General features: G+C 43.9%; 1 protein-coding gene across 2 annotated transcripts in view; it reads right to left on the bottom strand.

The window, feature by feature from the left end:
* The window catches only part of LOC110520994 (rhophilin-1), a 66,467-nt gene that overhangs the window by 18,249 nt on the left and 34,863 nt on the right, over nucleotides 1-13,355 (bottom strand). Inside the window, exons 9-11 of one of the 2 annotated variants that reach the window (XR_016495243.1) lie at nucleotides 10,896-11,052; nucleotides 10,637-10,762; nucleotides 8,672-8,879 (exon numbers count right to left, since the gene is read on the bottom strand). Coding sequence is in view for 1 of the 2 variants with exons in the window: in XM_090231944.1 (XP_090088070.1) it covers nucleotides 8,685-8,879; nucleotides 10,637-10,762; nucleotides 10,896-11,052 (478 nt within the window). In the remaining variant the exon portion in view is untranslated. The remainder of the gene's footprint in view (nucleotides 1-8,671; nucleotides 8,880-10,636; nucleotides 10,763-10,895; nucleotides 11,053-13,355) is intronic. The other variant, XM_090231944.1, reaches the window with a different exon arrangement.

Below are 13,355 nucleotides of genomic sequence, written 5' to 3'. Positions count from 1 at the left end.
CTGTGTTTTTGGAAAGAGTCTAAAGTATAAACAGCGCTAAATGGTTTTCTTTGTTTGTCTACCCCTCTGTGTCAGTCTGTCTGTCTGTGGTGTGCGAGTGGAACAGGCACCATGGGACACGGTATTCCAGATCCCCCCCACGGGGGCCCAGAAGGTCATGGCAGATTAGTTGGGGAAGGGACATTCTGGACCAGGTGCAATTATGGCATAGGGAAGGTGGTTTCCCTTGACAGGGACACTGAGTTTAACAATGTTAGACAAAGTCAGGGAGAGTGTATGGGTTAAACTGGGTTAAATATTGAAAATGGGAAAGAGAGGCAGAAAGGCATGCACAAAGACAGGATCCATTTAGGGGACAGCCCCATCAGAATATGGTAGTGTAGACTGAGGAGGAAGGGAAAACCGATAAAGACAAGACAGTGAGAAAGAACAAAAAAGAGGATGAGAGACCCCCCCCCCCCACACTCTTTTCCTCACAATCTCTACCCAGTGCTGCCAGCACCAATGGCCACAGCCGGGGGAGGGGCCAACTACCATTCAACTACACCCCGCCAGTTGACTCAGACCCCCCTTCCTGCACTGCGCCTCCTCCCCTGTTTCTTGGGTCCTCTTCGCGGCCTATGGAGACCTGTTGAAGGACTTCCTAGTGAGGGGCCTGGCACCTGACCTGGAGAGAGCGGTGAGAACGACGTGCATCAGTTGGGAGACTAAGCCACTGGCGACTGTGGTGCAACACTAAGCACACAGAGACAGCAGTGCACCCAGGTGAAGGCACAGGTCAAGAGGGAGAACCTGAAGAGTACCGAACTCAGGAAGGCTCAGCTGACGTTCTACCAAGGGGCGGCGGATCAAGGCACGGCTGGAGGAAGAAATTGCTACAACTGTGGTAATCCAGGCCATTTTGCTGCTAGCTGCCCAGAAGGACCGACAGGGGTGGATCCAGAGGCAGAGGAGCCCCAAGCCCCCCCCCCTCGAGGAAGAGGTCCACTAGGAGGACAAGGTCTGTGGTATCCCCCTGCCCAACAACAACCATGGCAGCAACCAACCAACCGAGGGAGAATATTGACGGGCGAAGGAGGTAGTAATTGAGTTAGAATTGTCAGAGCAACCAGAAGTGTTTTTAAAGAACCATACCCTTCCTCGAATTTAGCCAACAGTGGATGCTTGCGTCAATGGTGAGTCAATAATATTTCTACTGATACGTGAGCTGCGATGTCTGTGATTAACTGTAAAGCTATGACAAAATCTCCCATGTCTAGTGAAACAGTCAAAACTGTAGGGGCTTCAGGCCTCCCATTCAGTGTATGGGGATTTGGTGACCAAACGGATAGCACTGTGATAGACTGCATCCAATTTGTTGAGTAGTGTTGGAGGCTATTTTATAAAATGACATCCCCGAAGTCGAGGATCGGCAGGACGGTCAGTTTTACAAGGGTATGTTTGGCAGCATGAGTGAAGGATGCTTTGTTGCGAAATAGGAAGCCGATTCTAGATTTAATTTTGGATTGGAGATGCTTAATGTGAGTCTGGAAGGAGAGTTTACAGTCTAACCAGACACCTAGGTATTTGTAGTTGTCCACATATTCTAAATCAGAACTGTCCAGGGTAGTGATGTTGGACGGGCAGACAGGTGATGGCAGCGATCGTTTGAAGAGCATGCATTTAGTTTTACTTGCATTTAAGAGCAGTTGGAGCCCACGGAATGGGGAGTTGTATGGCATCGAAGCTCATCTGGAGGTTAGTTAACTTCTTCGGGATAGGGGGCAGCATTTTCACTTTTGGATAAATAGCGTGCCCAATTTCAACTTCCAGCTACTCATCCCCAGAATATAAGATATGCAAATTATTAGTAGATTTGGATAGAAAACTGGGAATTTTCTAAAACTGTTTGAATCATGTCTGTGAGTATAACAGAACTTATGTAGCAGGCAAAACCCCGAGGACAAACCATTCAGATTTTTTTTTTTGAGGTCACTGTCTATTCAATGGTTTTCATTGGGAAACTAGATTTCTAAGGGACTTGTTTGCAGTTCCTACCGCTTCCACTGGATGTCACCAATCTTTAGAAATTGGTTGAGGTTATTCCTTTGTGTAATGAAGAAGTACAGCCATCTTGAATGAGTGTCATTTGAAGTGTACTTTTTGAGAGAGGCGCATGACTCGAAAAGTAGCGTCAGTTTGTTGTCTTCCTGTATTGAACACAGACAGTCCCGTCTTCAATTTGATTGATTATTAACGTTTAAAAATACCTAAAGTTGTATTACAAAAGTAGTTTGAAATGTTTTGGCAAAGTTTACGGGTAACTTTTGAGATATTTTGTAGTGACGTTGCGCAAATTGGAAGCTGTGTTTTTCTGGATCAAACGTGCCAAATAAATTGACATTTTGGATATATATCGACTGAATTAATCGAACAAAAAGGACCATTTGTGATGTTTATGGGACATATTGGAGTGCCAACAAAAGAAGCTCGTCAAAGGTAAGGCATGATTTATATTTTATTTCTGCGTTTTGTGTTGCGCCTGCAGGGTTGAAATATGCTACTCTTTGTTTACTGTTGTGCTATCATCAGATAATAGCATCTTATGCTTTCGCCGAAAAGCCTTTTTGAAATCTGACATGTTGGCTGGATTCATAACGTGTAGCTTTCATTTGGTATCTCACATGTGTGATTTAATGAAAGTTTGATTTTTATAGTATTTTATTTGAATTTGACTCTCTGCCTTTTCCCTGGCTATTGGCCAAGTGGGATGCAAGCGTCCCGCCTATCCCAGAGGTTAACACAGTGTTCAAAGAAGGGCCAGAAGGATACAGAATGTTGTTGTCTGCGTAGAGGTGGATCAGAGAATCACCAGCAGCAAGAGCGACATCATTGATGTATACAGAGAAGAGAATCAGCCCGAGAACTGAACCCTAGCAGCACGAGCTCTGAAGATGGATGGGGGGGGGGGGCAATCAGTTCACATATGGTGTCCAGGGCACAGCTGGGGGCAGAGGGTGGTCTATAGCAAGCGGCAACAGAGAGAGACTTGTTTCTGGAAAGGTGGATTTTTAAAAGTAGAAGGTTGAACTGTTTGGGCACAGACCTGGATAGTAAGACAGAACTCTGCAGGCTCTCTCAGCAGTAGATTGCAACACTGCCCCCTTTGGCAATTCTATCTTGTCGGAAAATGTTAGTGAGGGATGGAAATGTCTGGGTTTTACGTGGTCTTCCTGAGTCAGGATTCAGACACAGCCAGGACATCTGGGTTGGCAGAGTGTGCTGGGGCTTCTAATGTTAACATGCATGAAACCTAGGCTATTACGGTAACAGAAGTCAACAAATGATAGCGCCTGGGGAATGGGAGTGGAGCTAGGCACTGCAGGGCCTGGATTCACCTCCACATCACCAGAGGAACAGAGGAGTAGGATGAGGGTACGACTAAAGGCTAAAATAACTGGTCGCCTAGTACGTTCAGAACAGAGTAAAAGGAGCAGATTTCTGGGCATGGTAGAAGAGATTAAAGGCATAACGTATGATAGGATGTGAGCACAGTGAGTTTAAACCTGTGCATAGAGTGACGATGAAAGAGATAGATCTCTAGAAATGTAATTCAAGCCAGGTGATGTCACCGCATGTGTGGTAGGTAGAACTAAAGTGTTAAATAAGGCGTATTGAGCAGCTAGAGGCTCTACAGTGAAATAAGGCAATAATTACTAACCAAAATCGCAATGAACAAGGCATATTGACGTTAGCAACAGGCATGCGTAGCCGAGTGAACATAGGAGTCCAGTGAGTGGCTTCAGGCAGCAAGCAGCCGGGGCTAGCAAAAGGGCCTTGGAGGGATGTCGCGACAGAAGAAAGTTTGTTGTGGGCCCCTCGTGCTATTACGTCAGCAGACGGATCAGCAGGGCTCCGTGTGGTAAACCAGGCCAATTGGCAAAAAAAATAAAATAGGTGTAGCGGCCAAAGAATTTGTCCGATGGGCCTCTTAAGCCAACAGTCCGATGTGCTCTGGATAGCTAGCAGGCCACGGCTAATATGCTAGCGGATGGGCATTCAGGGGAGAACGCGACGGCGGAGCCGTGGGCCTAGCAGATGGGCCTAGCAAGGCTAGCGCCAAGCTAATTGGTTCTTGCTTCGGGACAGAGACATTAGCCAGGAGTGGCCACTCGGATATCAGCTAGCTAGCTGCGATGATCCAGGTGGAAAAAAAGGTCGGAGCTTGAGGTAGGAATCTGGAGAAAAATGTCAGATTTTCTCTGGTTTGAGTTGCGCTGTGCAGACTGGCGAGAGTTGTCCGCGCTAGAGGTATCTGATGACTGCTAGCAGTGGCTAGCTGACTACTAGCTAGTAGCTGGCTAGCTTCTGTTAGAGTTACGGTTCAGAAGACGGATCACCAGGGTTCCGCGTGGTGAAACCAGGCCAATTGGCAAACAAGGTACAGTGGCCAAAGAATTTGTCCGATGGGCCTCTTTCGCTGACAGTCCGATGTGTTCTAGACAGTAGTGGGCCGTAGTTTGCTAGTAGACAGTTAGCTGGTAGCAAGTTAGCTGGCTAGCTTTTGATTAGAGATCCGGATTCTTAAGTATAAAATAGCAAATCCGTACCACTTGGGTGAGGCGGGTTGCAGGAGAGTATATTCAGTCCGTAGATGGAAAGTGATATTAAAATATATACGAGAAAAAAAACAAGGAAAAACAATGTTTACATGGGACAGGAAGGGACAAGACAATATCACACGTCCGACTGCTACGCCATCTTGGAACATAGAGATTGCCTACGGGCAAGGGATAAGTATGATTTTGGCAGGATGAAGGGGGCTGAGCCCCTTGTAGTCACTCCCAAAGATAACAGGCGCCCTTCCAGAGCACAGTATCCACTTAGTAAAGATGCTAACTGCAGGTATCACACATGTACATGCCTCACTGTTAGGACTAACGCTCCGTGTTCTGTGTCCACTCACCTTGCAACACCCCTATCTGGCCAGTAAGAAAGGCCTCGGGCATGAGCGCAAACAGCATCACCTATGTGGTTCCCAATCCTACGACACTGTTGTCTGCAGTTCTAACAGCAGCAAATTGGTTTTCAGTTATTGATTTGGCTAATGCGTTTTTTTTTTAGCATCCCCGTGGCAACAGATCTTCAGTGCTGGTTTGCTTTTACGTTCCTTGGCAAGAGATTTACTTGGACCGATGGTCCCCATGGGGTACACGGACTCCCCCCCGCAATTTTTTCAACCGCATTCGCACAAAATTGAGGGTTTCCTCCCCCCGGAGGGGAGCACTCTAATACAGTACGTGGATGACTTATTGCTATGCTCTGAGACTCTCCAGTCCTGTGAAACTGACACAAGAGCTCTGTCAGAGAATGGCCAAAGTATCAAAAGAGAAGTTGCAACTAATCTCCCAAACGGTTCAATATCTGGGTCATGATATCACTCCCAGCTGGGCAGAGAGTGCAATCCATTCTCTCGGTCCCACAGCCTGTTACCAAGCAACACATGTCACTGACTGGTATTGCAGGTTATTGTACAGCGTGCCTGACTTGGCTAAGGTTGTCCAGCCTCTCTCTGATCTCACTTATGGTCACAAAATGGCTATGAATGATAAGATAAAGTGGACCCGAGGGTTTGACGGCCCTGACAAAACTGAAACAACTCATGACTCCTTCCCCATGCTTGGGGCTCCCTAACCACTCTAAACCATTTCATCTGTTGGTGTGTGAGAAAAATGGTTTGGGGTCTTCTGTTTTGACACAGGAACATGAGGAAAGTAGAGATCAGTGGGTTACAATCCTAAACAATTGGACAGTGTGGCGAGAGGTTTGGTGTGTTGTTTAAAGGGCAGTGGCTGCTGCTACTGAAACTGTGTTAGCGTGTGCAGATATTGTGGCTATGTGCCAGTTAACTGTTCACGTCCTACATGCGGTCCATGCTCTTATTTCACAGGCAAAGAGAGCACACCTGTCTCCAGGGAGAATCTGAATGTGCTGCTCACAATGTCCCATGTGACCCTGAAGAGGTGCACTGTGCCCAATCCAGCTACACTGTTGCCGACCCCTGATGACGGAGAACCTCATGACTGCACAGCCCTTGTTGAAGATAGTCTCCAAACCAAGGTCAGACTTAACTGATGTACCAATACAGAATGCTGATTTGGAAAAATGTGTGGATGGTTCAGCTCAGAGGTCTGACAAGGGAGAGCCACTTGTGGCTTATGCTGTAACAGCATCTACCACACTTGAAAGTGCTAAATTGCCCTCACACCTCAGCTCAAGCTGCTGAGTTGTTTGCTCTTATGAGAGCTTGCATTTTGGCTAAAGGGCAAACAGTTACCATTTACACTGACAGTAGATATGCATTTGGCGTGGTACATGCTTTTGGAACCCTCTGGAAGCAGCGAGGTTCTCTCATGTCATCAGGTAAGACAATCTCACATTCGAAATTGGTTGACAACCTTTTAAAATGTGAGATTTGTTTTTCACTTTATTTGGAATGGCAAACCAGATCAAGTTAAATGAGCATATTTATATAATAATATTATAAATAATAATTGTATAATTAAAACTTAAATATTAAGACATTAAGCCTCTCTCTTAATGCCTAATTTGTACTGAAATTGTACATACAGTTTAAATCAGAAGTTTACATATACTTAGGTTGGAGTCATTAAAACTAGTTTTTCAACCACTCCACAAATTTCTTGTTAACAAACTATAGTTTTGGCAAGTCGGTTAGGACATCTACTTCATGCATGACACAAGTCATTTTCCCCAACAATTGTTTACAGACAGATTATGTGAACCTAAGCCCCAGCCAGAGGTCCTGAGCGCTGTGTAGCAGGTTTTCATCAAGGATCTCTGTACTTTGCTCAGTTCCCCTTTCCCTCGATCCTGACTAGTCTCCCAGTCCCTACCACTGAAAAACATCCCATCAGCATGTTGCCAACACAATGCTTCACCGTAGGGATGGTGCCAGGTTTCCACCAGACGCATTCAGGCCAAAGAGTCAATCTTGGTTTCATCAAATATGAGAATCTTGTTTTTCTTGGTCAGAGTCCTGTGGTGCCTTTGGGCAAATTCCAAGCGGGCTGTCATGTGCCTTTTACTGAGGAGTGTCTTCCGTCTGGCCACTTAACTATAACGGCCTGATTGGTGGACTGCAGCAGAGATGGTTGTCCTTCTGGAAGGTTCTCTCATCTCAAAAGAAGAACTCTGGAGCTCTGTAAGTTTGACCGCTGGGTTCTTGGTCACCTACCTGACCAAGGCCGTTCTACCCAGATTGCTCAGTTTGGCCGGGCGGCCAGCTCTAGGAAGGGGCTTTGGTGGTTCTAAACGTCTTCGATTTAAGAATGATGGTGGCCACTGTGTTCTTTTGGGACCTTCAATGCTGCAGACATTTTTTGGTACCCTTCCCCAGATATGTGCCTTCGACACAATCCAGTCTCGGAGCAATACGGACAATTCCGTAGACCTCATAGCCTGGTCTAATCTCCGACATGCACTGTCAACTGTGGGACCTTATATAGACAGGCGGGATGGGCAGGATGTCCAATCAATTGAATGTACCACAGGTGGACTCCAATCAAGTTGTAGAAACATCAAGGATGATCAATGGAAACAGGATGCACCTGGGCTCAATTTCGAGTCTCATAGCAAAGGGTCTGAATACTTAGGTAAATAAGTTTCATTTATAAATTTGCAAATATTTCTAAAAACCTGTTTTCACTTGGTCATTATGGGCTATTGTGTGTTGATTAAATAAAAACATTGTCATCAATCACTTTTAGAATAAGGCTGTAACGTAACAAAATGTGGGAAAAGTCAAGGGGTCTGAATATTTTCTGAATGCACTATATATAGTGTATCATTATACTCTTGGGTACATTATTTTTAGGGCAATATCAGTAGACATTTTACAAATATGAAGGTTCAGGACCCTCATTGCAAAAGGAAATAGAAAGATGGTATTCTACAGGGAAAGATGGGTTAATCTGTGGAGTGATGGAGTTAAGCTCAGAATGAATGGTGAATTGGCCACTCTGGGTGAAAATCCAGCACTTGAAGAAAGTGGAAGTTAGAAATATATGTATAATTATTTAACTACAGGTACCGTAGACGACCGCGAAATAGCAGTGGAAGTATTGTCGTCCGTTAGTTTACTCCAATTAGGGTAGGGATGGTAGGGGAGGAAAAAGTATAGAAAAAACCCTAAATAAATGAAAACAATTAAATTGATAGAACCTACAATCTAGGTGGAATAGTAAAGCTGATCTACCCCCTTCCCACTAAATAATAACCACAATCAAGAACACTAAGAGTTGAATGGTGAACACCGCAATAGTTACATTTTGAACACTTCCAAAAGTCTTATTATAACACCAGTTCAGTGGGACTCATATGTTCTCTGAAATTGCACATTTAACACATTCCCAGTTAAATGTACACCATTGATTTTGCTGTGTGATGCATCCCTCCATTAGAGTTCTAGTCACATGTAGAATCTCTGCCAACGCGCATTGAAGCTGTTCTGGCGGCTTGTGGTTACCCAACGCCCTATTAAGACACTTTATGATGGTGTTTCCTTTATTTTTGACAGATATCTGTATCTCTACACATACACATCACTTTACTGAAACACTCACTCACACAACTGCACTCACACAGTCTAATTACTGGTGCTCACACTTACAAAACACACTCACAGTGTATCTCGGGAGCCTCTGCTGTCTCGTCGAAGTCGTCCTCTCGGTCCATCTCAGAGTATTTGTCCAAAGAGCGTTTGTGCACGAAGGAGAGCACCTCCTGTAGAATATCCATCTTCCTTAAGATCTTACATAGACCATGTACTCTCATAGCTTCCTCATGTCTGATCAACGCACGACGCAGGTGGGCCTTACCTAGAGCACTCACGCAAACACAGACACACAGGAAAAGCTTTAGTAGGATCTCACAAAGGCCATGCTTGCGCATCAAATATAGATACAGTTGAAGTCAGAAGTTCACATAAACTAGTTTTAATGACTCCAAACTAAGTGTTTCAACCACTCGTTTGTCAACCACTTCAAAAATGTATTGGCAACAAACTATAGTTTTTGCAAGTTGATGAGGACACCTACTTTTGGCATGACAATTCATTTTTCCAACAGTTATTAAAAGACAGATTATTTCACTGTATCACAATTCCAGTGGGTCAGAAGTTTACATACACAAAGTTGACTGTGCCATTAACCAGCTTGGAAAATTCCAGAAAATGATGTCATGGCTTTAGAAGCTTCTGATAGGCTAATTGACATCATTTGAGTCAATTGGAGGTGTCCCTGTGGATGTATTTCAAGGCCTACCTTCAAACCCAGTGCCTCTTTGCTTGACATCATGGGAAAATCAAAAGAAAATGAGCCAAGACTTCAGAAACAAATTTGTAGACCTCCACAAGTGTGGGTCATCATTGGGAGCAATTTCCAAACGCCTGAAGGTACCACGTTGATCTGTACAAACAATAGTACACAAGTATAAACACCATGGGACCACGCAGCCGTAATACCGCTCAGGAAGGAGACGCGTTCTGTCTCCTAGAGATTAACGTATTTTGGTGCGAAAAGAGCAAATACCAGAACAGCAGCAAAGGATCTTGTGAAGATGCTGGAGGAAACAGATACAAAAGTATCTATATCCATAGTAAAACGAGTCTTATATCGACATAACCTGAAAGGCTGCTCAGCAAGGAAGAAGCCACTGCTCCAAAACCGCCATAAAAAAGCCAGACTACGATTTGCAACTGCACATGGGGACAAAGATTGTACTTTTTGGAGAAATGTCTTCTGGTCTGATGAAACAAAAATAGAACTGTTTGGCCATATTGACCATTGTTATGTTTTGGAGGAAAAAGGGGGATGCTTGCAAGCCGAAGAACATCATCCCAACCGTGAAGCACGGGGGTGGCAGCATGTTGTGGGGGTGCTTTGCTGCAGGAGGGACTGGTTCACTTCACAAAATAGATGGCATCACGAGGCAAGAAAAGTGTGTGGATATATTGAAGCAACATCTCAAGACATCAGTCAGGAAGTTAAAGCTTGGTCGCAAATGGGTCTTCCAAATGGACAATGACCAAGCATACTTCCAAAGTTGTGGCAAAATGGCTTAAGGACAACAAAGTCAAGGTATTGGAGTGGCCATCACAAAGCCCTGACCTCAATACCATAGAAAATCTGTGGGCAGAACTGAAAAAGCATGTGCGAGCAAGGAGGCATAAAAACCTGACTCAGTTACACCAGCTCTGTCAGGAGGAATGGGCCAAAATTCACCCAACTTATTGTGGGAAGCTTGTGGAAGGCTACCTGAAACGTTTGAACCAAGTTAAACAATTTAAAGGCAATGCTAGAAAATACTAATTGACCGTATGTAAATCTTCTGACCCACTGGGAATGTGATGAAAGAAATAAAAGCTGAAAAAAATCACTACTATTATTCTGACATTTCACATTCTTATTAAAATAAAGTGGTGATCCTAATTGACCTAAAACAGGGGATTTTTACTAGGATTAGATGTCAGGAATTGTGAAAAACTGAGTTGAAATGTATTTGGCTAAGGTGTATGTAAACTTTCGACTTCAACTGTATGCGTTTGTGTGTGTGTGGTGAGTGCGATCGTTCTCACCCAGTTTGCGTCTCTCCTCGGGGTCTCTGAGCACCTGGCTGAGTGGGGGTCCAGCAGGATTACTGACATGGAGCTGGAGGAGAGCCTTCTCTCCCTCTTCATCACAATCTTCTTCATCAATGGACTCTACGGGACACAACACACACTGGCAGATAGACACACATTTACTGGAATACACACACTCATACTAAAACATACACAAACAGGACAATTTCCGAACCACCACAATCGTCATTCCTGTAATCATGGTGGAACTTACGTGTGCGGTCACAGAGAGCGACAGCAGCATAGTAGTGTGAGAGAGCTCTGAAGTGTTCTGCTTTCACCTGAACCATGGAGGCCCAGGAGAATGGGACATAGTCCTTCACTAAGGGCTGAGACATGGTCTGGAGCACCAAGCTATACACATCTGATACCTATAGCGAGAGAGAGAGTAAAAGACGGATGAAGAGAGACAGGAGAATGGAACATAGGCTTTCACTGGGGGCTGAGACATGGTCTGGAGCACCAAGTTACAATTAAACACAGTCTCAAATAGCCACCTGTCCCTTTTAATAGCCGGTCAACGGCACACACTTCAGCAAATAAACACTGTTTCAAATAAACTCTAGGTCTAAATGAATCATTTACGAGGTCACCATGAATTGTTTACAAGGTTTAATGTTTGATTTGTTACATTAAATAATTCAGTAATGACTCCAAAAAATAAATGGCGATCATCCGTTTTTAAATCGCCAGTAAGAAACAGCTGAGAACTGCTAGCTGGCAAGCACAAAAACAGTAAACAACTTCAGGGGTACATACCCCTAGAAAATCAGCAGTGTGCCATCTAATGGCAAAAGTAAGAACTGACAAATGCACAGTTAAAAAGGAGAATAATATTATTCTGTCAAGGAAAAGAGAGTCATATACACACACACACACACATATATATATACAGTGCCTTGCGAAAGTATTCGGCCCCCTTGAACTTTGCGACCTTTTGCCGCATTTCAGGCTTCAAACATAAAGATATAAAACTGTATTTTTTTGTGAAGAATCAACAACAAGTGGGACACAATCATGAAGTGGAACGACATTTACTGGATATTTCAAACTTTTTTAACAAATCAAAAACTGAAAAATTGGGCGTGCAAAATTATTCAGCCCCTTTACTTTCAGTGCAGCAAACTCTCTCCAGAAGTTCAGTGAGGATCTCTGAATGATCCAATGTTGACCTAAATGACTAATGATGATAAATACAATCCACCTGTGTGTAATCAAGTCTCCGTATAAATGCACCTGCACTGTGATAGTCTCAGAGGTCCGTTAAAAGCGCAGAGAGCATCATGAAGAACAAGGAACACACCAGGCAGGTCCGAGATACTGTTGTGAAGAAGTTTAAAGCCGGATTTGGATACAAAAATATTTCCCAAGCTTTAAAGATCCCAAGGAGCACTGTGCAAGAGATAATATTGAAATGGAAGGAGTATCAGACCACTGCAAATCTACCAAGACCTGGCCGTCACTCTAAACTTTCAGCTCATACAAGGAGAAGACTGATCAGAGATGCAGCCAAGAGGCCCATGATCACTCTGGATGAACTGCAGAGATCTACAGCTGAGGTGGGAGACTCTGTCCATAGGACAACAATCAGTCGTATATTGCACAAATCTGGCCTTTATGGAAGAGTGGCAAGAAGAAAGCCATTTCTTAAAGATATCCATAAAAAGTGTAGTTTAAAGTTTGCCACAAGCCACCTGGGAGACACACCAAACATGTGGAAGAAGGTGCTCTGGTCAGATGAAACCAAAATTGAACTTTTTGGCAACAATGCAAAACGTTATGTTTGGCGTAAAAGCAACACAGCTGAACACACCATCCCCACTGTCAAACATGGTGGTGGCAGCATCATGGTTGGGCCTGCTTTTCTTCAGCAGGGACAGGGAAGATGGTTAACATTGATGGGAAGATGGATGGAGCCAAATACAGGACCATTCTGGAAGAAAACCTGATGGAGTCTGCAAAAGACCTGAGACTGGGACGGAGATTTGTCTTCCAACAAGACAATGATCCAAAACATAAAGCAAAATCTACAATGGAATGGTTCAAAAATAAACACATCCAGGTGTTAGAATGGCCAAGTCAAAGTCCAGACCTGAATCCAATCGAGAATCTGTGGAAAGAACTGAAAACTGCTGTTCACAAATGCTCTCCATCCAACCTCACTGAGCTCGAGCTGTTTTGCAAGGAGGAATGGGAAAAAATGTCAGTCTCTCGATGTGCAAAACTGATAGAGACATACCCCAAGCGACTTACAGCTGTAATCGCAGCAAAAGGTGGCGCTACAAAGTATTAACTTAAGGGGGCTGAATAATTTTGCACGCCCAATTTTTCAGTTTTTGATTTGTTAAAAAAGTTTGAAATATCCAATAAATGTCGTTCCACTTCATGATTGTGTCCCACTTGTTGTTGATTCTTCACAAAAAAATACAGTTTAATATCTTTATGTTTGAAGCCTGAAATGTGGCAAAAGGTCGCAAAGTTCAAGGGGGCCGAATACTTTCGCAAGGCACTGTATATATACATATACACACACACACACATACATACATATACATACATATATATGAGAGAGAGCGAGAGAGAGAGAGAAATGTGACAGTGTGCAAATGATAACAGTGCAGAAAAGGGAGAAATGTATTAAAATGCAGGAAGTGATGAATGCTGAAATTAAACA

This window comes from Oncorhynchus mykiss, chromosome 4 (assembly GCF_057628025.1).
Source record: "Oncorhynchus mykiss isolate SJ-2025 chromosome 4, ASM5762802v1, whole genome shotgun sequence".
In the NCBI taxonomy this organism is placed as follows: Eukaryota; Metazoa; Chordata; class Actinopteri; order Salmoniformes; family Salmonidae; genus Oncorhynchus; species Oncorhynchus mykiss.
The sequence above is the reverse complement of the archived record's forward strand: the minus strand, read 5'-3'. Positions and strand labels throughout refer to the sequence as shown.